This window comes from Antechinus flavipes, chromosome 3 (assembly GCF_016432865.1).
Source record: "Antechinus flavipes isolate AdamAnt ecotype Samford, QLD, Australia chromosome 3, AdamAnt_v2, whole genome shotgun sequence".
NCBI lineage: Eukaryota > Metazoa > Chordata > Mammalia > Dasyuromorphia > Dasyuridae > Antechinus > Antechinus flavipes.
The window spans coordinates 88,396,504-88,422,180 of NC_067400.1; the positions used below are offsets into that span (position 1 = coordinate 88,396,504).

The 25,677-nt window shown below is 35.0% G+C and overlaps 1 protein-coding gene across 2 annotated transcripts in view; it reads left to right on the plus strand.

Moving 5' to 3' along the window:
- The window catches only part of EPSTI1 (epithelial stromal interaction 1), a 105,634-nt gene that overhangs the window by 59,986 nt on the left and 19,971 nt on the right, over nt 1-25,677 (plus strand). For both annotated transcript variants that reach the window (XM_051983861.1, XM_051983862.1), the window contains exons 7-9: nt 9,122-9,194; nt 11,782-11,814; nt 12,455-12,598. In XM_051983861.1, the coding sequence (XP_051839821.1) occupies nt 9,122-9,194; nt 11,782-11,814; nt 12,455-12,598 (250 nt within the window). The remainder of the gene's footprint in view (nt 1-9,121; nt 9,195-11,781; nt 11,815-12,454; nt 12,599-25,677) is intronic.

The window sequence follows — 25,677 nt, forward strand, 5'->3', positions numbered from 1 at the left end:
CATTTATCAGGAAACTCTCAGTGTGAAAACTACCTCCACCATTATAGAATGATAACTCATTTATAATTTGGGGTCTTGGAGAGTTTTCTATGTCTGTTATGTAGTTACACTACTTGTGCCTATCAGAAATAAGACTTGAATCTTGATCTTTCTAAGCCCAATGTTCGTGCCCATTGTTTTTTGCCATATCATGTATTGATGATGATGAAGAAGGTTATTGATATTGCAAGTAAAGAGTTGCTGGCATTTTCTTGTCATGGAGCTAGTTGTGTTAGGGGTATTGAATTGTCTAAACTCCCACAAAATGCTTCCTTTTCAATCCAGGAATTGCTCCTGTATGTTAACACTTGCTGAAACTTTCTTGATTTCAGCAGCCTTTATTGCATGAGTTCCCTTTATTTCTATTTGAATAATTAGATGATTAGCTCAGATCAGGTTCTCATCTATTTTGGTTTCCTTGAACTCCTGAGTCCAGCAAGTTCTGCTGAATATGCATGCTGGTTGCCAAATTTTGTCTTCAGATATGCTCACAAAACTTATATTACCCTTCATGGGAGCTTCCTGAAAGTACTTAAGGGCTAAATTGATCCCTTATCCATATGTTAAGCTTGAATCCTATCTCACATTTTATAATTCTCTGAAATAAGGTGAGTGGAAAGTCAGACTATTTATAACTTTCTCTACTCTGCTAATGAAACCACTGACCTCTTTTATGTTTCACTCAGAGTGTTTTATTGAGAACATCTTCTCTGTACCATCCATAAGAAATGTGGGGCTGGGGACTTAACTCTCAATCCTAGCAACCTGCATGTCGAAATGTTGATGTTCTTAGCCAAATTGTCCAACCTTGCCAATTGTGCTTTCTAAAGGTCTCTTGAATGCTTACATCCCCACTGCCCATCACCCTAGAATTGGTTCATACTACCTCCACCATGGATTAAAAAAATCATCTAATTCAATTTTTAATGTTTTAAGCCCAATCCATCTGCAGGATCTTATGTTACAAATATGAGTTAAAATATAGCTATTGTCTTTAAGCAGTTTATGATCTTAGTCTCCTTACCTGTGCTTTTGGTATGGCCTTCTTCCCGAGTTTATTGCCTCCAGAATCTTCCCCTCATGGCCAGATTCATCTTCCTAAAATGTCATTATTTCATTCTCTGCACAGAAAACTTCAATGACTTCTCAATGTTTATAAGTGACACTGTCCTAACTCTGCCATTCAAGGTCATTCATAATGAAGTTCAGAGTCCTCAAGGTGACTTCCAAGTTTTTTCCATATCAGCCCTCTCCTTACCTTTGTATTATAACCATAAATCTTCTGAATTAGCCAAAGAAGTCATCTCCTCTGAAACACAACTTTTACAACCTCATTCCTTTTGCTATTGCTAATTCTTTCTTCTTCCATAACTAAAATATATATGTGTATATATTATATATATTCATGCAAGTCTCTTCAGGCCTTTCTGAAACTATCCTGCTGATCATTTCTTATAGAACAATAATATTCCACAACACTCATATACCATAACTTATTCAGCCATTCTCTAACTGATGGGCATTCACTTACTTTCCAGTTTCTTGCCACTACAAAAAGGGCTGCCACAAACATTTTTTGCACATGTGGATCCCTTTCCCTCCTTTATGATCTCTTTGGGATATAAACCCAATAGAAACACTGTTGGATCAAAGGGTATGCACAATTTGGCAGCCCTTTGGACATAGTTCCAAATTGCTCTCCTGAATGGTTGAATCAGTTCACAATTCCTCCAACAATGTATCAGTGTCCCACTTTTCCCACATCCCTTCTGACATTAATCATTAACTTTTTGTGTCATCTTAGCCAATCTAAGAGGGATGTAGTGGTACCTCAGAGTTGTCTTAGTTTGCATTTCTCTAATCAATAATAATTTAGAGCGCTTTTTCATATGAATAGAAATGGCTAAAGCCATTTTTTCATCTGAAAATTGTCTGTTCATATCCTTTGACCATTTATCAATTGACGAATGGCTTAATTCTTATAAATTTGAGTTGATTATATATTTTAGAAATGATGGTTTCAGATATTTAATAGGTATATGACCCTGAGCAAGTCACTTAATTCTGTTTGCCTCAGTTTCTTCATCTGTAAAATGAGATGGAAATGGAAATAGCAAACTACTCCAATGTCTTTACCAAGAAAACCCAAATAGGGTCATGGAGAATTGGACCTGATTGAACAACCCCACTAAGTTTTTACTAACATTGTTCCCACTTTTCTAGAAAGCACATGTCTTTCCTTTCAAGGATATAGTGTACCTCCTTAAAGAGTGGACAGACAGACAAGTGACTTCCATTATACTAAATAATTTTTCCTCAGCAAAACCTGTCCATTCTTCAGGCCCCAACTCTTGGCTCTCCCCTCCTCCATGAAATCTTCCTTGACCACTTTACTCTTCAATGATCTCAATATTGTTTTAACACTTAGGATCAGTCCCACTTGATACTGTCTTTCTTGTACTTTTATTGCATGTGTTTTTCTTCTAGATAAGGAGAAAAGACAGTTCTAGAGAACAGGGGTCATTTTACAGAGCACTCTTAAGTTTTGCTTTTGGGGAACTTTCATTACTTTGATGGCAGTTGTATGTATGCCCTTTCTCATGATCTTAAAGATCTATTGCAAAAAGAAAAAGATAATAATATGACTCTTGTAAAGTATCATTTCCTCTGGAATAATTGAGTCATTGAGGTCCTTAGTCAGTAGCTAAGGAAGTAAATGGGAGTTTTACTTTAAACACAGCCATATTCATGTGCCAGGCTTTTTTGATGGATTATTTTTGTTGAATGATGTTTATGTTTGACTTGTAGAAGAGCTAAGCAATGTTGGATATTTAAAAAAAGTAAATTTTAAAATGACATCACAAGAATCTTTTTATGGCTCTAGAAATGACTATTGTGAATATTCAGATGGAGATAGCCTCCTTTCTAATGGACTGTCTTGGGTGGGGGTAGTGTGCAAAGAACAATGTTTTTGGAAATCAGAGGATTAAAATCTCATTGGATTCAAACCCTAGTACATTTATTACCTGACTGACTTTGGGTGAATCCCAAGTCTCTGGGTCTCAGTTTATCCCTCTGGAAAAATAAAAAGAACAAGGTTGGATTAGACAACCTGAGTCTCCTTTTGACTCAAAGAATCTATGATCTAGTTAGGATCCTATTACGTATTATACTTCTAAATAGTCTTTTCTATTTTATAATTCTTCCTTCAACACCTTAAACTCCAAGGTCTAATGTTCTGTCCTTTTTGTAAAAGTGCAAATATTAAGTGTCTTTCTAGAGTTCTGTGCTGCTTGATCAAGCAAGCATCTTGTCTTTGAGCTTCTTGTAGCTGAAATTTTTTTTCTGTTGATTTATCTCTATTAAGACATGATGACACTGTAAAAAGAGCTAGCCTATAAGGAAAAACTGGGTTCAAGTCAAGCCTTGGGCACACACACATGTGTATTCATGCTTCTATATAAACAAACATACATATGTATCAGCTCTGTGATTATGGGCAAGTCAAGCAACTCAAGTTGCTGATCTGAATTGATGAATGTATTTCTACATTGGGAAATGCATACTTTGCTGAAATCCTAGGTATAAATCAAAAAACAAACCAAAAAAAAAAAAAAACCCTGAAAAAGTAAAAAATCAAAACAAAACCACAAAGAAGCCCCAAACAAATTTCAAATGAAAGCCTTAATCTTAATATCAGAATAGAAATGATTTTTTATCCTCTGATTTCCCTCAGTGTCTCCAAGTTATTTCTACAAGGATTCTCAGGACATTTTGTTGTTGTTCATTCATTTCACTTATGTCCAACTCTTTGTGACCACATTTGGAGTTTTCTTGGCAAAGATATTGGAGTGGTGTGCCATTTCCTTCTTCTGCTCATTTTACAAATGAAGAAACTGAGTCAAACAGAGTTGACTTAACCAGGGTCACAGAGCTGTTATCTGAGGCTGGATTTGAATTTAGCAAGATGAATATTTCTGACTCTGCCTGATACTGTAACCATTACATTACCCAGCCACATTCTGAGAAGGACATATATGCTATAATGGGTACTCCCAAGTCACATGCTAATTTAGTAAAAACTCTAACTTTAGGAGGTGAGAGTATTATAAATACTGTTTCTGTTTGTGAAATGATCAGAATGTATGTGTTTCTTCAGGGCTCATGGTGTTGTTTCCTTGGGTAGCACCTGGGCCCTTAAAATAGCAACCTCGTTTTCAAGGTGTTTTTTCCCCATATACTCAAAACAATTGCTCACAGAACCCCATTGACTTGTTTATGCTTTTTTCCCTTATAGGGCAGAGACTTGATTTAATACAGACCTTTCTGATGGTACACAGCAAAGCTATTTGGTGAAATAGGAAATAGATTTGCTATAGAACATTCTCCCCATAAACCCTATGATACATTCATCCACAAATATTCTCATCATGAGAGAGGAGAGTTTTCCAGCATGGGAGTGGGGGTGAAGGTGGGCTCTCTTGGAGAACACATGTATAGGGTCAACTCATACCTCCCATGCTATAAGATGTAGGATGTCATCATGATCTGCTCTTCTTGGCATGGCTTCTCATTGGGAATATTTTTCCATTGGTCCATTGCTCCTCTGGTACTGATTTCATCTCTTATGTGCCATTTAAATCATCTTTGGTTCTAATCATGATATCCTAGTAAACTGAAGCTTTATCTGATACAAGTAGGTTCACGGCCATGAGGCAGAGTATTTTCAGACTAAAATTAGAACTTTCAGTTTGAATTTCTATTTCTGGGTTACTCAAAGCCTTCTATTCTAGAGTGACTGAGTGTTAGATGCTTTTTAGATATTCCCATGATCCTCTTTGGGATGGAGAACTGGATATGAATTTCAGCTAAAACAAAAGGTAGACTGGAGGATAGGGTAGGTTCTATCTACCAATTCAGTCTATATTCCTATAAAATCAATAGATATATAAGCTAAAAAGCCTGATTTCTCTCTTTAAGACTATCTTAATGGACACGCGTAGGTTGAGTTTCCCTAAATGGGCTATCTATACCTGTTTTAATTTTGTATCATTTAAAACTATCTGATATGTATAATATAGATGTCATGTGTCAGATCTTCAGTCTGGGAGGTACAGGCTTTGTTCCTCCCATTGTGCCTCTTGTACCTCCCATTTTTTCACCTTCCTAGTCCCAAAAGGAAAGAAGTACCAAAATCCATTAGATTCCAGAGTGGATTTGAAGTTGTAGGTAAAGAATAAAACTGAACCACAGGGAACTGTTTAGATTCATGGACAATTAAAGAGGAATCTCCAATTCTTTTAACAGTCAACTTTTAGATAAGAAGAACATCCTTCTAGTGTGATAACATAGTTTTAATTCTTCTATCTCCACTCTTCTTTCTCCAAGATTTATGATTTATTAAAGGTGGGGGAGGGGAAAGGGAGGGAAAATCATGGGAATTTCTGTCCTTGACTATATTTTCTTTTTCTTTTTTTTTTTAATTTAAAAAAGCCTCTAATTTGTTTGATTTTAGCATTAGTATTAAGAACAGCTTGGTGACACAGTGGAAAGAGTGTCAAGTCTGGAGTTAGGAAAACTCATCTTCCTGGATTCAAATTTAGTCTCAGACACTTAGCCCCATTTGCCTCAGTTTCTGAATATATAAAATGATCTGGAGAGAAAAATGACAAATCGCCCTATATCTCTATCAAGAAAACACCAAATGGGGCAATGAAAAGTCAGACAAGACTGAAAACAATGACAATAAGAAAAAGTATTCCCATTAAATTAGCAAGTATGTTTTTTCCCCTCCTACTCTGCTTCCCCTCCTTCATTGTACAATAAAAAAGGAAAAAGAAACTCTTCAAATAAATATATAGTTTGAAAAAATTCCATCTTGCCATGTGTCATTTTGTATGTTAAATCCATCATTTCTGGAAAGATGTGTTAATCCTATTCCACCTTTAGAACTCTGGAATCTTGGCTGTTAATGCTTTGATCAGAGTTCTAGTCTTTTAAAGATGTTTTTCTTTATAATGTTTTCATTTTTTGATTTGCTTTCCTCCTTAGTGTCACTTTACTGCATCAGCTCACAGAGGTCTTTTCATTTTCCTCTAGAACTGTCCTTTTTTGACATTTATTATTATGTGATAATATTCCACTCCATTCATACACCATCACTTGTTTAGCCATTCCCTGGTAGATGACCATTGCCTCCGCCTTTTTTTTCCCTACCAGAAGAGAGCTACTATGGAAATTTGCATTTTTCTTTTCCTTTGATGTCTTTAAGGATATATACAGGATCTACTAGTAATATCATTGGATCAAAGAGTAAGAAGAATGTGGTGGCTTTTGAAGCATAATTTCAAATCACTTTCCAAAATGACTGAACCAATTCACAGCCTCACTAATAATGTGCTAATGTGCCTGTTTTTCTACAACTCCTTTGACACTTGTCATTTTCTCCTTTTATTTTTGTCAGTCTGATTGCTGTGAGGTAGAACCTTAGCGTTGCTTTAATTTTCATTTCACTATTAGTGATTTGGAGCATTTTTCGTGTGGTTATTGATAATTTAAAGTTCCTCTGAAAACTGTTTCTTCATATGCTTTGGTCATTTGTCTATTTGTGATCCCACCCACCTTTTCTATGTCCTTATCTCCAGAGGAAAATGGAACCAGGTTCCATTTTCAAGTCCCTTTTATCCAACTCTCAGGTACTATGGAATCTGCCTTTGTGCCATCTTGTAGTAATTTCCCTTTAGCCTCACAGGTTCAAACATTTATCCATGTGACAATATTTATATCTGTTCATCAGTCTGACCCAGGGCAGTGTCATTAGAACAAACACTAAACATCTTCCACCCATTCAGTGGTTTCTCAGTAGCAATGAACCACTGGTCCCAGGAGACTGTTGGGATGTTTGACTTTGTCTGGGGTTCCTTCCTTGATTATCATTCAATTTCTTCCCTATTATTTTTTTTCTTGTTTTATCCAACTAAGGACAGTCAGTCAGCAATCTCATTGCAAATTTCTGGTAGCTAGTTCTTTGGGTGGAAAAAAAACCCAAAAACCTAAAAAAAGATTTTGACTGATGACTTCATAAAGCTACAGACAATGGGGCAGCTTCCTAACTTGGCAACTTCATTCATCTCCTTGTCTATCCTGGATGAGATAGGTAATCGTAGACAAATGGAAAGGCTGCTGGTCTCAGCTGACTTATCCTTGTATTCTTCAGAGTCATGTACTTCCTTTAACTTTCATTTCCCCTCATAATCCTTATGCCTCGTTTGAATTCCATCTTCCTGTTAAATAATTATTTGGAATGATGCTCTCATTTTATTTAATTTCTAATTTCTTATTTGTTTTTGACAAGATATTTTGTACTTATTTTTTGGATTTTTTTTCCATAGTGGAAGGGTTAGATCTGTATATTAGTAGGTCACATAAAAAGGAGGTTGGAACATATATATATATATGTATATATATATATAGACATAGAAAAGGTGGGTGGGATCACAGACAAATGACCAAAGCATATGAAGAAACAGTCTTCAAAGGAACTCTAAATTATCTATCTATCTATCTATCTATCTATATATGTGATTGAATTGAAGGATGGGGTGAATTCATAGATAAAAAATTCTACTGCTTCTGCTTTTTTTATTAGGGTAAAAAGAATGATAACAATAATGATAGTAATGATCATGTGATAACTGCCATTCATATAGTTCTTTAAGTGTTAGTTATAAAGTTTCCATGTGTTATTTAATTCTCATAGTAACCCTGTGAAGTACTGCTATTATTGCCATTTATGGATGAGAAAACTGAGACTGTCATAGTTTAAATAACTTGTGCAGAGCCACATAAATAATAAGTGTCTAAGGTGGTCTTCCAAATTCAAGCTCTGTCATCTATGGAAATGGAAATAGGAGCTTGAAGAGATAACCATTCTCTTATCGACTTGACAAAATAAGATAGAAGAGACAGTGAGTATGGAGAAAGACAGAAAGAAAGAGAGAAGACAGAGAAGAGAGATAAAAGAGAGAGGGAAGAGGGGAGAGACAAGGGAGAGAGAACTCTTGTCATCCAATCCAACAAACAGTAAATGCCTCCTCTGTTCAGAAGCCTTTTGGTATGGAGGAAAGAAAAGAAAGTGAGACTCAGAAAGATCTGAATTAAATTCTTTTTTCTGACATTCTGGCTCTATAACTGAGCAAATTGCTTCTCCATGCTCTTGGCAAGTCTGTAGGACTGTAAATTGAGAATGCACGGTTGTCTTGGAAGGTACAGTCCCTATTCCCTAGCCTGCCATGTCCAAAGCAGTGCTCAGTTCTAAGGATACAAAATAAAACAAATGTCCCTGCCCTCAAGGGGCTTATATTTTAGCGGGAAAAGGAAATTAGAGCAAGGAAATAGAATTTGTAAATAGGTAAGTGGGTATGCATAAATAATTTGAGGAATGAGAGAATAATGAAGAGCTATTTAAAACTGAGGATACATTAGGTAGATGTATGAAAGATTACAGTAGTAATAATAGGTAGATCTGAAGGACACTCATGGATGTCCAGACAACAAAGGTAGCCATTGCTGCTTTGGTTAGGGGTTGGAGTCTTACCTGTGAAGTCTTGAGCAACACCTAGAGGCACAGGAGGAAAAGTGGCCCCAGGTAAATAACATAATGCTTAATAGAAAACTTGAGCTGGAATTGTAGATTAATCTGTCTTCCAAATGTCATTGAAGTCCGTAAGTCAGGCTTCAAGTATCCATATAAGAAATTAGATACCAGTACGAGGAGGACCAGAAAGAACATTAATCTCCACATAGCAACACAAATTTGAAAAGCTCACACATCACTAAACAAACATGGAAAATTTCAAGTAAACAGTCCTCAAGAACAACTTATAATCACAACATCACTGTGTTTTGATTTTCTACTTTGCTCTGTTCTCAGCATAACCTTTTGTTCTATCTATGATTTTTTTTTTTTAGTCATTGCTCAATAAAAGTTCAGGCTGAGATCCAAAGGTGCAATAAAAATGTGGTGGTGTTTTCTATTTTTCCCTCTCCTTAAAAGAACTAACACATCTATTTATATTGTCAGCAAATCCTCTGAATGCTTGAATAGCCAGGAACCAAAGGTCTCTACAAGAAGCTCTCGTTCTGATGTGCTATGGGTAAGTGGATTATACTGTAACAGGTAGCATATTTCATGAGTCTTCAATTAATAACCCAAGTTCACTTTAATGATACAGGAGATGTCATAAGATAGAATAATCTTTTTCTGTCACTAGTAATCAATGTTTATAAAGGTCTCATTCAGATGTTGGCTGACTGAGGTCCACTTCTTCGCTCGAGGAAGTTAAAGTTACCCAAGTTTGAATTCTAATAGAACCAGAGCTTTCACTGTGAGGTAACTCCCAAGCTTTCAATCCTATCTATCCACTGGGAGCCACAATCTAGAGGCCATCACTATCTCCACCATCATCAAGTCTCTAATAACTAGCTCCTGCAAGCCACATGGGGGAAAATACAAATATTAGCTTGGAAACTGTAAATCTCAAAGGGGTATCTCATCTTCAGTCTCTCGGCCACTTGACAGACCTACTGCTAAAATCACGTTTCTATGGCTAGACCAGCCAATCTTATCCAAGGTCATGGATTTGACAATGTCACTAGAAAAATTTGTAAGAGAAAAGAATTTTAAGAGGTCTTTTTTGGGGAGGGGGAAACTAGGGGTAAAAAACTACATGGGTACATATTTGTATATTTACTAATTTTCAGGGGGATTATTTGTAGAGTTGGACCTTTCAAACATCAAGACATAGCACTGTTTGGTTCTTTTTTTGTTGCTATTGTTGTTTTGACTGACTAAACTCTTTTAGGAGCAAAGAAAAAACATATTCCCAAATATCCTCTATATATTAAATGGTTATGCTAAAAATTTAAGGGATAATAAAGTTGAACAGAAAAAGCCCAAAATTTTCTTTTTCTTTTCTTTTTTAAACTTTGGAGTGATCCTGTTTAAGGTAAGAAAGCAGCTTCTTATTCTGTGGGATGTTTTCACAGAGTGAAGATGAGCTCCTAGAAGTGTATCATCTTCAGATTATTATATCAAAAATATGAATTTTGTTTTTGAGTTAGTGGAGCTATTCTAGGTTGAGTTTGACTCCTCATATAATTAAATCATCTAAGATAAAGTGACAGGTCAAAATAGACCTGTCACTAATTCTTTTGTATCTGGGTGAAAAAAGGAAGTGATGTCAATAGCTATTAATCTCTTGAGTTAGTCAAATTCCTTTAAAGGAAAAACTAGCCTTACTTGCTTAGGGGTAAAGATTATAATGTTCATTGAATACCAAGCCAGTTGGAGTCTCCTGTTAGAAGATGGGGCATCTTTCATCTTCAGCATCCCCCAGGACAAGTATTTAGCTCCTAGGTGTATGAACTGTAGGTGTAAATGTCCCAAGTGATTCTCCAATTCAACTTTTTATCTTCCTTACCTACAGGTCTTTGGAAAAAAGGACTTGGTAAAGGGCAGGAGCAGCAGGAGGGCAGGAAAGGAGATTGATTGGGGGAGAGAAAATCAATAATGCAGACCTACTGAAATGTTTCTTAATGACCAATAGGTCTGACCATGAGAGTAAGAAAGCAAGAACTCAAGAGATTACCTTTTGGAATTTTGAGAAACTGTGAAGATGGCTGCATGGAGTAATAGTTTTCTTTTTGAGCCTCCTTTATTCCTTATCACTTGACATACCTATCCATTTTATGTGTTCAGCTCTATTCATTTTGGCTCATTTCTCCAATTTAATGAGATCATCCTGAATTTTAATCCCATCGTGTAAAGTATTAGCAATCCTTCCCTGAGTTGCATTTCCAATGGCAGTTGATCAGTAATGAACTACACAATCTTCCAAATTGTTAATGGAAACAATGGAGCTATATTGGGCACAGGCTGTTTTCTTATGAAATCCCATCTTTCCTCTAAACCATTAATAATTAGTTTGCATTCAATACTGTTAATTGACTGAATATCCATATTTTACTGCATTGGTTTTATCCAATCCATGTGCATGATACACCTTTGAAAATGCTTTCTGGCTTATTTTACATACTTTAGTATGCTTAGTAAATGTCTACTCTATTTCCTTGATGTCCTCTGTGTTTTACTGAAAGCAGAAATATTAACTTGTAGATAAAAGATGTAGAAGTTGAATATTAATGGTTAAGTGGTTGTACTGGGAACAGACTAGTTACTTCTAAGGCTTGGAAGCATTTAGGTTTGACTCCAACTATCCAGTACAATTTTCCCTAGAGAAAAGCTGTCTTTGCAATGTGTTTTTAATGCATCACCACTATATGTGTAGGGGATGAATATATCATTTATTAATGAGTTATATATGTTAATAGTGACAGTAATAGTGGGTGCTGTGCAAAAAGCTGGATTATAAGCAATGGCAATAAATGTGTGCTTGTCTTCATATGTTATTTCTTTGGACATGAAAAGAACAGTCATTTAAAACTCTCCTTTTGGGGGAGTGGGAGAGTAGGGGAGAGGCAAGGAGAAATAGGAAGTGGGTAGAAATTAAGGCATTCTGTTTGAATGGAAGATTTTCAGGATAATTTACCAGTTGGAATTGCCTTTGTTTTCCATGTTACTGTTTAATGGAGTGCAAGTGAGTAAAGGTGTTGGTAGCATGTTTCTAGAGCTTAGGATGAAATTTTAAAGGTTTCTTTTTCTTTCTTTTTTTTTTTTAATAGAAACTCCCCGCCCTGCATAAAGACCACAATTTGGTAAGCAAGCATTGGAATTACGTGTAGATTTCCATAAAGTTTTCTTTGGATTCTTCACAGCTAGGCAACATTTAAATTGCACAAATTGCTTGTGGAAATGGGCTTTGTTTATGGGTACCACCTTATTAAGGCACCAAAACTGTCCCTCTTGACTTATTTCACATGATTCCCCTACATCCCGACTAAATGGGCCTACATTATAGCATCACTAATGGATAAACAACTTAACGGGAAACGAATGACAGAATAATCAGTTCCTCAAGAAAATATCTACCATTATCACCATTGCCTGTCTGTAATATTGACTGATCCACAGACTAGGGGTTCATGAACAAAGTGCTTAATTTAACCTCTCTATGCCTCTGATTTTATGTGTTGAATGAATAAACATTGATTTATCTCTAGAGGGATATTTTTAAAGCTTAATAAATGAACTCTATCTCCCAATTAAGGCAAGACTGCATAGTTCACATATGATGTTGTCCTTTCTTAATGCTCTTAAAAGGAGCATTTTGTCCATTCATATACTGATCCAGTAATCAGGGTGTTTATTAAGAGCCCACTGTGTACCCAATATTCATAGCTCAATGCTTGCTGTCATATTTAGCACATTATACTAGTCCTGCTTTATGCATTGCAGGCGAAAAATGAAGTATTTAAGAACAACCTTAAAGAGCAAGAAGACCAGAAACTTCACAAGATGAAGGATGAACCATGCAAGAAGATATTTACAAGTAATGGCGAAAGACGTATGCCAGTAGATAAGCTTGATATTACAGAGCAGGTAAGAATTTGCAAATGGCTGAAGGACTAGATGATATTCTTTAAAAAAAAAAAAAAAAAAAAAAGATCAGCTTGATTACTTGTTGGTGAACTGGGATTAGGAACTCTCCAGTACAAACAGAACTCTGATTTGAATGAAAATGGTCAAAGTATTTTGCCCTCAAACACTGATATTTTCAGTCTTTCTGCAATATAGATATAATAGGGCTTAATATTTAGCAAGAATAAGGAATTAAGTTCTTTTCCTTCCAAAACAATGTCATTAATGGTGCTTCTGAAATATCTGACTCCAGGTAACAGTGTAATGTTCTAGTTCTACCCTCTTATTTTCACCAGTTGAGGGTGATTTTGTGCCATTTGTCTCAAACACAGTTTGTGATGTGTGCCTTAAGAATAAAAATTCCAAGCTATAATTAGGAATGTGCATGTAGAAAAGATAGTTAGCCAAAGTTTGATGACTGGCTAGCCATTCAGAACAGATTCTTCATAGATGTAAATGACTTGGCTTGACTAATCTTGCTGCGTGGAAAAATATTTGCTGTCTCCCAGATTATTTTACTCTATGTATTTCTCATGCTATCTTCATTGACAAATTATATTAAGAATTCCTCCATGACATCCTCCATAACATCTGAGTTCTTTCTTTAAATCTGGTATGTAGTAGTCCAAACCTGGTTTTTACAAAGTTTTATTATTGCTTGGTTTTCTTGGCTTCTCTGTTCTGCCATTATAATTAGGCATCTGAAAACTGTTATGTGGATGTTTCCACGGCATTTTGTCTTTCTTTTGTCTGTGCATATTATCCTCTTTTCACAGTCTTATACCATTTTCCCTTGCTTAGTCTTCCTATTTGTTATGTCTTCTTTCATAAAGAAGACTCAGTTGTTGAGTTCTCCCACTTATTTTTGCTTTAGTGGTACCTTTAATGGTTCTATATCCTAACTTCCAAATGAAATAAAAAAAAATCTCTCCAAAGTTATATTTACCAAGAGGTCCCTATATAGAAAATCAAATCCTTTAAGTCCCAATAAGAAAGTCAGCTTTTATTTCTATGTTTCTATATTTGCATAGTGTTTTATGAAGTTATTAAATATCTGTACCCCTTAATTTCAATTATTGGCTACTTTCTAAAAACTTGGTATTACAAAGTAGAAAGATTCCTAGTGTAGGATATAAGATATGAATTTCAAAAAAAGCAAGATTTCATAACTCCAAGCACTTTTCTCATGCAGATCAGAATTCGTCTACATTTTGGTAGATGGCTTAATGAGATATTAAGGCAAAAAAAATAATCAAACAAATAAACAAAGGAATTAATAAAATAAAATAATATAATTTGTTCACAGCTTGAGAATCTTCTCTCCTCTGCAGTTAACTAGGCTGTTCCTTGGCTAATAATCCTTCACTCAGCCCCTACTCAATCCTTTCCAGATTGGCAGGAAGTATCAGAAATTGTACTCTGTCAATATATTCTCTAAGTACTCAAGGCTAGCACTTCCCTACAGGGAGACTTGATAATAGAACTTTAAAGAATCCAGCATCTTATAGCCCATTTCCTAGTCATGACTGTACATCAGCAAGTCCCTGAACAAGGAGACAATAATCAGGACTCATTTCTTCTAATTTGACATTTCATCAGTGCTTATTTCCATGTTTACAGCTTTTAAGAACCCAGTTATTGCTATGATGTTATGAAAGGTTGAAGTAAAATTTTATTAGAACTTTATTTTCCCTTAAAAATTATTCTATCTTTATTGATACATTTAATTTTAATATGCTAATTGGTGATAAACAGGCACCTTGGTTCTCATAAGAAGATAACTAAAGAAAACCATCTAATATAAGAATTATGATTGAAAAGATTGAAAGACTGAACAAGTTTCACTCTTTATAGTTTACCATTTCTTAACAAAAAGGAAGAAAGTGTTTTAACTAGGATATTTGAAGCCAACATTGACCATTATTTATTGTTGTTCAGTTGTTTCAGTCATAAATAATGCTTCGTGACCTGTTTCGGGTGTTCTTGACAAAGGTATTGGAATGGTTTGCTATTTCCCTCTCCAGTTTATTTTACAGATGAGGAACTGAGGCTTACAGGGTTTAGTGACTTGCCCAAGGGTCATGCAGCTAATAAGTATCTGAGGTTTTATATGAATTCAGGTCTTTCTGATTCCAGGTGGTATCCACTGTACCTACCTAGTTGTCCATTGGTCACTGTATTGGACCTTAAATGTCTAGTATTTAAATGTTGTTTTCCTTTGTATTATTGTCATTGTATATGTTGTACTTTTGGTTCTCCTTTCTTTTCTCTGTTCTAGTTCATTTGTCTTACCATATTTCTCTGATTTCTTCATAGTTGCTCTTCCTTATACTTAAAACAGAAACATTCCATTTCATTTATATACCACAGTCATTCCTCAATTAATAGTCACATATTTTATTTCTAGCAAATAGTTCTGCTATGACCTGTAGTCAGGAAACCTGAATTCAAATCCTCCTGTTAAGACTTAACTTAGCACCTGTATGATATTGAAAATATAATTTAATCTTCCTGAGCTTCACTTTCCTGAATCAGAGAAAGTAAGACTATTTGACCTTTGAAACTTCTTCCTATTCTAATTCTACTGTTTTGAAGCATTCTTAATTATTTTTTTAAAGTTAGCCCTTCTCTTTTAAAATCCTTTTTACTTCTCTGAAAGCTCAAATTTCCAAAATTTCTTTATTTTTTTTAGTGATCTTTTGATCTACCCTAGAGGTTCTTGAAGTTGTTCATCTGTAATTTTTATAGTTGTGGTGTTTGCCCACCCATTTGGTTTTAACTTTAAATTTCTTTTAGTCCATAGTATTTGTTTAGTATATTGAATCCTATTATTATTATTATTATTATTATTTTACTTCTGTATTTTTTCTCTTGGTCCTTTTCTTTTCTTGCTTTCTTGATTGCTAACTTCCTTATTGCTGCATTTCTTGGTACTTCAAGAAAAGAGAGGAGAGGGCTATATTTAGTTCTCATCTCATCTCTACCATTTTGGCAGAAGCTCCCACATAATTGATTTTCATTGAATATTGATACCTTTAGTACTAGATGATTTCAGGATCTATACTGATTCTTTAGATGAATCCATTTAATAATGAGCTTCTTTAATGCCAATCAATGACAGTGAATTAATATTTGAGTACCTACTATATTGAGAGAAGAAGAACACATGGTACTTGATTACATGATATAAAACTAAGACAAACAAGAGAGTTAAAATTTGAGATTTGGATGCAATGGAACATAGAAGATCAAAAAATCACTTTGGGCTCTACTGTTCAGAAAGAACTTCATAGGAAAAAAATGTGTGAAGAAGTAGTGTAGTACAGCAGAAAGAGTACTGGTTCTTGAATTGAAATACCTGATTTCAAATTCTACTGTTTGTGTGACTTTGGACTAGTTATTTATGAAATGTGCAATCTAATCAGGATTTCTGATATATCTGGAGTTGATGAATAGTAAGAGTGAGATTAGTTTATGAAGGACTCTGCATTCTAGTAAGAGTAAGAAATTTTAGTTTATCTTCTGGGATGTGGAAAATCAGAAGTTACTTTTCCTTTTTTAATACTTCCATTCATATAACACATTGACCTTTATGTTTAATTTCATTCTGTTTTAGTGAAAATCTAGTAGTTATTGTATAGAACTTAAATCAAATATGTGGCATCTAATGGTGTACTTATACATTTTGTCAATTAAAACAATTAACTATCCTGAAAGAATTAATACACTTCCCTATGGGCCTAACTTAATAAGAGGCAGTGAGGTAAGTAATAACTTAGACGCTGAGAAAAAACAGAATCCATATTGAATAGTCTGTGATATGATTTTGATTTAAGCTTTTTTCCAGTGGATTTTAAGCACAGCGTTTTATACAGTTTGGTGTATATATTTAGAAGATCTAGTTATTGCTGAACTTTAATGAAAGCCATTAAAAGTAGAACATTTCACAAAGAGAAGGCTCAACAGATTAGAAAATCAGATACTGGGTTTTAATTTTCAGGTTGAGCAGTTATTTAAAACAGTGAAAATTAAGCTTTTTATTTCTTAATAAATCTTGTTTTTTTTCCCTTTCTGAGGCTAGACAAATATTGATACATACATATTTTCCAGTTATTGATTGAACATATTATTTATTACATAGTCATGCACATAAACTGCTTATTTTATTTCATTTTGTAGAGCCTTTAGTTACTGAAGCACTGCTTTTCAGGCAATTCATCTTCAATAGTCTTCAATTGACCTGGAAAATATGAAGGGATTACTTCTCATTCTTATTCTTCTTAGTATTTTTTGCTTCTGTTTTTAATATTTAGTACCCATCATTTTCAACACATGGAATATTAAAGACAATTGTACTTGAAAAGGGTGCAATTAAATCTGTCAAAACCTCCCTTAATAAGGGTCAAATTAATTGTCACTTGATGTTAACCCTAAAAAAACAAGTAGGGTCATACCAAACATAAAAGACAATGCAAAAATACATCCCTATCATTACAAGTACTCATTTTATATATGGGAAAGGTTGGCTGCAGAGCAGTTTGTATGGAAAAAGGCCTGGAGGGAGTTAATGAACTGCAAGGTCTGTATGACTCCTGAAGAAAGCTAATCAGATCTTAGGCTATAATATTAATATAACAATAACTGGGCAAAAAGAGATACTAGTCTTTCCTCCTTGTATTGTATCCAGTTAGACCAATGTGGGCTTGTATCTAGTACTTTCTCTCTACTCCTTCCTTATAGGCTCTTCTCACCTGGATTATTGCAATAAGCTCCTAATTTGTCTTTCTGCTTCTCTAATTAATCCTTCAGAAAGCTGCCAAAGTAATTATCCTAAAGCAGAGGTCTCATGGGTCAATCCCCTACTCATTAAGCTCCAGAGACTCTCCATTATTTCTGCAATCAAATACAAATTCCTCAGTTTGGCATTTAGAATCTTTCATAAATTAGCTTTAGTTTGTCCTTCCTGTCTTATTATAGTGTACATCCCTTCATATATTCTATGGTATTTTCAATCTACCCTTCCTTCTGTTCCTTACATATGATGCTTCATTTTGGGCTTCCTGCTTTTGTATCAATTCTTCTTTTTGCCTACAATGAACTCCCACTTTACACTGATCTTTCAGAATTCCTGATTTTCTTTAAAACTCAGTTTAGATGACACCTTCAATATTATTCCTTTCCTGTTCTCCCTATGTTACCCAGATGCTAGTGCTTCCTTCTTAAAAGAAAAGACTTTTTGTATCTACTGACTATTACAAAAGCATAAGGTTTTTGGGACACTGTTTTAAGTTCTTTAGACGTAGGCAACATGGCATCATGGCTACAGAAGGAGCCTCAGAAGCAGGAAGATCTTAAGAAGAAGATTCTTCCTCACTGAAGGTCTGATACTCTATCCTGTGCACCATCTAGCTACTCCAGTCTCTGATCTCTAACAAGACTAAATTGTCCTTTCAAAAATCACTCATTGCCTCCCAGTTGAAAAGTGAGGGACTTTTTTTTTAGTCCTCATGTTCCTTGATTCCCTAAAGCATTTGATACTAAGCATTCCCTCCTTTAAAACTCCCCTTCCTCTCTGTTTCTAGGATCTATATTGTTCTAGTTCTAATGATTTTTCTCTAATCTTCTTGCTGTCTCCCTTGCTGCCTTCTATTCTTTTTTGTGACATCAAAAATAGGCAATTTTCTTATGTTTGACAATTTCATTCTTTAAATATTTACTCCTTTAGGAGTCTCCTTCATCCTCATGGCTTCAACTTTTGTCTCCGTGCAAAGATGCAGATTAAGATGTCATTATCTTTTTTTAGTAGTCATATCATACCATCTGAGATTTCAATCAACTGAAATCCCCCAAGTCTTTTTTTAATCTCATTTTTTATTGATACATTTTGGTATTATATAACATTTGTTTTTGAATTTTCCTTGATTCCTCATGAAATGAGTCACCCTTTTTAAAATAATAGCTTTTTATTTTCAAAATATATGCAAAGATAATTTTCAACATTTACCCTTGCAAAACCTTGCATTACAAGTTTTTCTATCTCTTTTCCCCTCATCATTTCCTCTGAACAGTAAGTAATCCAATGTATTTTAAACTTGTGCAATTCTTCTATACATATTTCCACATTTATCATCTTTCTGCACAAGAAAAATCAGATCAAAAAGAAAAAATTACAAAGAAAACAAAATGCAAGCCAACAACAATGGAAAAGGTGAAAATACTATGTTGTGTTCCACAGGCAGCCCCCATAGTTCTCTCTCTTAGTGCAGATGACTCTCTCCATCATAAGTCTATTAGAATTGGCCTGGATCACCTACCTCATTATTGAAAAAAACCAAATCCATCAGAATTGATCATCTCAATCATCTTGTTGCTGTGTACAAAATTCTTTTGATTCTACTCACTTCACTTAGCATCAGTTCAAGTCATTCCTCTTTAAACAAAGAATTAAATAGAAAGGACAAGAGAAGTTTGGTAAAACCTAACAGCAAATTAACAGTGACAGTACAAGCAATTATCCACATCCCTTGTTCCCTGCTTCTGCAATGAAAGAAAAGGGGACATATTTTCTGAACACTTCTCTAGACCAATTGTGTGGTCATTACAATTGAACAATTTCAATGTATTTTTTGTTTCTTTGTTCATACCAATTACATTGTTGTCACTGTGTGTATATATACTTTTCCTGGTTATTATACTTTTCCTGGTTCTACTTACTTTGTATCTGTTTGTTTAAGCCTTCCCAGCTTCTCTGAATTCTTATTTATTTTTTTCTTATGATTCAGGGACTTCATTCATTTGCAACAATTTATTTAACTATTCCCTTATTGTCTGACACCTAATTTTTATTTTTTGTTCTTTGTTATCACAAAAGATGATGCTTGAATATTTTAGTGCATATCGGATTTTTCTGTTGTCATCCTCTCTTCAAGTATCTTTTCAAAGGAACTGCTCTCTAGATGTCCTTCTTTCCCATCCTTCTTATATTTTTATTTAACTTTTCTATCTTTTCTATCTGTACCTTCAATGATCCAAGTAAAATTCAAGTTCTTTAGTTTGAATTCAAGATCTTATGCATGATGGTCCCATCTACCTTATCTGGTTTGTTTTTCATAATAATAGTGATGGTGATGACAGAAAAACATAACATTTATATAGCCCTTACTAGGCACTGTGCTACACACTTTGTAATTATCTCATTTGATCTTCACAACAATCCTGTGAGAAGATTAAAACTGATCCTGTATCATTTATTTATTGATCCTATTTACTGCTTTTGTCCTATAACTGTTTGTCACAGCTCCTGAACTGGGTTCAGAGAGTCAGCAGGCTTGCAATGGGTTAAGTTTTAAAAATCCAATTCTTTCTTGCCTCAAGAAATTTAACTGACCTTGGGGAATGTGTGTGAACAGTCAAGCCTAATATCTTTGCTCCACCAAGCTATCCTTCAAGGATGTCTGCTTTGCTGTCCAAAAGTCAGGGATGCTTTCTCAAAAGTAGACTCAAACAATAAGTGTTTCTTAGTCTCATGGGAGAAGAAGGGGAGGGTTCTTTGCCAGCTGCCATAACCAAACTTTCAACCAATCATGTTATTCTCTTTGCCTCAGCTTTGTAACGAGTCACATTGTCCTTAATTCCATGATGTTATCTAACCTTTTCTTTGTTCTATATTCCCCAAAATCTATATAAGGGGAATTTCCCTTCTTACTGGGGGTCTTTGACATAAATGGAGACAATCCATTAACCAATTTATTGGCAGGCAGCGACCCTGTTAATAAATGTTATTCTGGAGATTTACCTTTTTGTCAAATTTTACTCAAGACACCTGGGAAGTACTGTTCCTATCCCCATTTTACAGATGAGAAAACTAACAAATGGATGTTCAAGGGACTTGTTCAGGAACACACAGTTAGTGTTTGGGACTGGATTTGAGCTTGTATCCTTTTTTTTTTTTTTAAATTTTATTTTATTTAATAATAACTTTGTATTGACAGAATCCATGCCAGGATAATTTTTACACGACATTATCCCTTGCAATCACTTATGTTTCGTTTTTTCCCCTCCCTCCCTCCTCCCCCCCCCCAGGATGGCAAGCAGTCCTATATATGTTATATATGTTGCAGTATATCCTAGATACAATACATATTTGTAGAACCGAACAGTTCTCTTGTTGCACAGGGAGAATTGGATTCAGAAGGTAAAAATAACTCGGGAAGAAAATCAAAAATGTAAATAGTTCACATTCATTTCCCAGTATTCCTTCTTTGGGTGTAGCTGTTTCTGTACATCATTTCTCCAATGAAACTCAGTTAAGTCTCTTTGTCAGAGAAATCCACTTCCATCAGAATACATCCTCATACAATATCGTTGTCGAAGTGTATAATGATCTCCTGGTTCTGCTCATCTCACTTAGCATCAGTCCATGTAGGTCTCTCCAAGCCTCTCTGTATTCATCTGCTGGTCATTCCTTACAGAGCAATAATATTCCATAACATTCATATACCACAATTTACCCAGCCATTCTCCAATTGATGGGCATCCATTCATTTTCCAGTTTCTAGCCACTACAAACAGGGCTGCTACAAACATTTTGGCACATACAGGTCCCCTTCCCTTTTTTAGTATCTCTTTGGGGTATAAGCCCAATAGAAACACTGCTGGATCAAAGGGTATGCACAGTTTGATAACTTTTTGGGCATAATTCCAGATTGCTCTCCAGAATGGCTGGATTCGTTCACAACTCCACCAACAATGCATCAGTGTCCCCGTTTTCCCGCATCCCCTCCAACATTCATCATTATTTTTTCCTGTCATCTTAGCCAATCTGACAGGTGTGTAGTGATATCGCAGAGTTGTCTTAATTTGCATTTCTCTGATCAATAGTGATTTGGAACACTCTTTCATGTGAGTGGTAATAGTTTCAATTTCTTCATCTGAAAATTGTCTGTTCATATCCTTTGACCATTTATCAATTGGAGAATGGCTTGATTTTTTATAAATTTGAGTCAGTTCTCTATATATTTTGGAAATGAGGCCTTTATCAGAACCTTTAATTGTAAAGATGTTTTCCCAGTTTGTTACTTCCCTACTAATCTTGTTTGCATTCGTTCTGTTTGTACAAAGGCTTTTTAATTTGATATAATCAAAATTTTCTATTTTGTGATTGGTAATGGTCTCTAGTTCATCTTTGGTGAGCTTGTATCCTTCTGACCTGGCATTCAATGCACTGAGCCACTAGAATGCCTTTTATGTACTTTGACCTCCTTTAAATTAGAGTTTAAAGTTTATAGTTTATAGCTTAAGGAATGGTTTATTATTTTCCCAATACAAAATTTTCCACCCTTTATTTTATGCTTTTATTCCTTTGGCTAAAATCTATCCTAGTTATCATCAGTAAATAATACACTTTGTATTTTTCATTGTTTCATAGGTTGCTAGGTTAAAATAATCATCTAGTGATATGTTTATTCTGATGACCTTGTTTTTCCTTTAGCTACATTAACCATTAAAGAGAAGACATATTCTGACTGCTTTCAATTTCCCTGAAGCTCTTGTAGCATAGCAGCCAATTTTCATAGCATTGGGTACGGGATTGTTCCTTTTCTTTTTAAGAAACTAGTAGAAAGAGTTTTAGTATTGATGTTCAATTATTTCAGTCATGTGACTCCTCATCACCCCATTTGGGGTTTCCATGGCAAAGACCCTGGAGTAGTCTGACATTTCCTTCTCCAGCTCGTTTTACAGATGAGGAAACTGAGGCAAATAAGATTAAGTAATTACTCAGTCACAGCAAATAAGTGTCTAAGGCTGCTTTTGAACTGAGGAAGACTCATCTTCCTGACTCCTGGCCCATCACGGTATCCACTGAGCCAATTTAAAAAATGAAGGCAATTTAGCATTAGTTTAACTCCTATGATTTGACTTAGGTTTTTTTTTTTTTTTTTTTTTTTTAATATTGAATCCAGAAAAGGAATAGTATTGTGCATGATGTTCAGCAGATTCTCTGACTCATTAGTTGTTAGACTGCTAGCCTGTAAATGTCATGGGGTTAGGGAGTGTGCTTTATTGACCCCCTTTATTTCTCATCTGCTTTTTCCAGAGCCCTTCCACAATACCTTTTCATAGAAAAGTCTTAATAACTGAGTGCGTGAAAGGTCATTCTTTAGACATGACACATAGGACTTATTATGCCCATCACGCTATTGCCAGTCACATCAAAACACTTAACAATAGCTTATTCTTATAAAAACTGGAACACTTTATATAATCCTTCTTTAATTTGACATGGATAATGCCTCGGGAAAGTGGAACACTGTCTAAATGGTGTTCAGACAGGATGCAAAACAAAGATATTTACAGAGAAAAATGGTTTCTGTGAAGACAAAATGAAAGTTTGCTTTTCATACTGAAAACCTGATAATATAAACTTGATAGAGATGATGCCTGGATAAAAGGAATACGTTTTTATTTTTTATGAAAAATGAATATTGTTTATTCAAGTCTATTACTTCTTATAATGGGATGGGAAAGAGAAAATTACTAAAGATATTAAAGAATTAGCTCAAAAGACCTGGATACAAATGCTAAAAGTGTTTTTGGTGCTTTGTCTTCTAAATTTTGATTTTTAATTTTTCTGGGTCTCAATTTCCTCATCTATAAAGTGGGGAAAAATGACCCTTGCACTAACTTATCCTTATATGGAGGACATTTGAGATAATATATGAAAAATATTTTTAAAAAACTCAAGTGCTATAGAAATGTTGGTTGTTATTAATAATAATTATCAAATAACTGACAATAAAAGTAAATTCCCTGAGTGTTTTTATGCCCTTTTCATAAATTATTTATTATCTCTTAAAATGGTTTTTGAGTTGGAACATTTTCTCTTTTCCTTGGTAATCAAGGGCTACTCTGGCCATCAGAGCATGGGAGTTAACAGTGGGGATTCATAGATGTCTGAGGAATTTCTCTGAAGCAATATCTAAGTACCCTCCCATGAAGAAATCTTCTTTAGGTAGCTTATTATTTTTTTAAAATCTTTTAAGTCCTAATTTAATGACATCCTAAGAATTGGACTTGTGATTTCATTACTGTAGAGAACTCTTGATGAGGGGACTATCCCAATACAAGTCAATCTTTCCTATAACTATACAGTTTTAGGAACTTGTGCTGAGATTCTAGGTAGATGTATCAAACATGAGATCTATTATTGACACGAGGCCCACAAAACTCTCAAGCAAGCCTGGATTAAAATACAATTGGGAAATATTGAAGAGAATAAATAAAAAAATACAACAAAACAGAAAATCTTTTAAAATCTATTTAAATTTAATTATTTTAATTTTATTTAAAATTTAGTCAATATTATGTGGCTTGCAGGGATTCTCATATACAATGAATAGTTCCCATTTCTATTTGACTTTGAAAACACTGGCCTAAAGATTTAGTGACTTTCTTTACTCACCCAGACAGTATGCATCAGAGACAAAATTTGAATCTAAGTTTTCTTGGCTTTGAGGGGAGCTCTATTCTGTGTCCTTTTCTCTTTGCAAGTAAATATACCTTACAAAACCCAATTATTTCCTTCTTTCCAAACTTGTTCTTTGTAAAATGGCTGTCTTCATTAAATCAATCAAGCTAAGTTACATATCATTGTGTATCCTGGGGATGGAAACATAATTTTTAAATGCTGCAAGCCAGTGTTTTTCCATTAAGAGTATTTAAAACTTTGCCCTTGTATCTTCAAATGTTCCTGCCTGGCGGATACATTAGCTTTCTAGTTGCTTTGTCTTCCCTCTGTAAGCTGACTTGTCAAACAAAAAGCAGAGGTAAAGACCCTCTCATGCTCAGAGGATAGCTCTGGAATGAACTCTTCAATCCTGTCAGATTGGAATTTCTTTGTCCTACTGTAGCCCAGGGAGCAGAGAGGACATTTCCCTGAACCGAACCATGCACTTTGGAGAGCAACAGCAAGGCAGATTACAGATAGTAATTTTTAGGGTTATGTGACCATACACATTGCAAGGACTATGGCCACTATTACTACTATGCTAACCTATAACTTTGTCCCAACATTGCTGAAAACTCTTGACCATTTCCAAAATCATACAAAAACATCAAACTGGGAAAATTCATCATGTGTATACTAGAACTGCCACTTGTGAGCTGGAGAGATAGTCAGTTAAAGTGAGATCTTATGAAAAGTAAAATGTCAAAGTTGTAGGTTTTGGATCACAACTTCAAGGGATGATATGAAGTGGTTTTTTTTTTTAATTATGGTAGCTTTCTTACCTCTGTATCCCACTGGTGTGCCAAAATATTATTTTTATGCAGACAAAATAAATAAATGATGCACTATATAGAGTGGTGCTATTTACCTAAAGCCTCTTGTAGAAACTCCTCTTTTGGAAATTTCTTCAGAGCCATTTCATCTGCCTTTATTATAGGAAAATCAGGTTCCTTAGGTTGATAGTCACATCTCATTTTTTTATGCCAAACAGTATTACCTAGCCTAATCATGCAGTGTTCTTCCTCTTCACCTATAGCTCTTGGAATCCCCACATCCTTTCATTCAAAGCTCAGCTCAAGTGGCAGCTCCTAATCAGTGTTTCCTGGTGCTAAGAAATTGTTGGTGGATCTCCAGTTCTCAGAATTCTTTTTGTGTTTACTGGCTAGAGAAAGAAACTCATTTGCCAGTATAGTGGCCACAGCCATAGTCCCACAGCCATAGTCCCTGCTGCTAGGGAGGATGAGGCTGATGGATTACATAGGTCCAGGAGTTCTGAGCTGCAGTGGAGTTGAAACCAAGCAGGTATCAGTACTGCTTGGAACAGATATAGTGAGCTTGCAAGATTGGAGGGTCATCAGGCAATCTAAAGAGCATTGAATTGGCTCAGATGGGAAAATTGCCACAGGTTAAATTTTCAGTGTTAATCAGATTTGGGCACATCAGTGGCTGCTGCACTTCTAGTCTGGAAGAGATAGGGAGAAACAGTCTCAAAAAAAGTATAAGGTTCTTGGGGGCTAATACTATTTTATTTTTG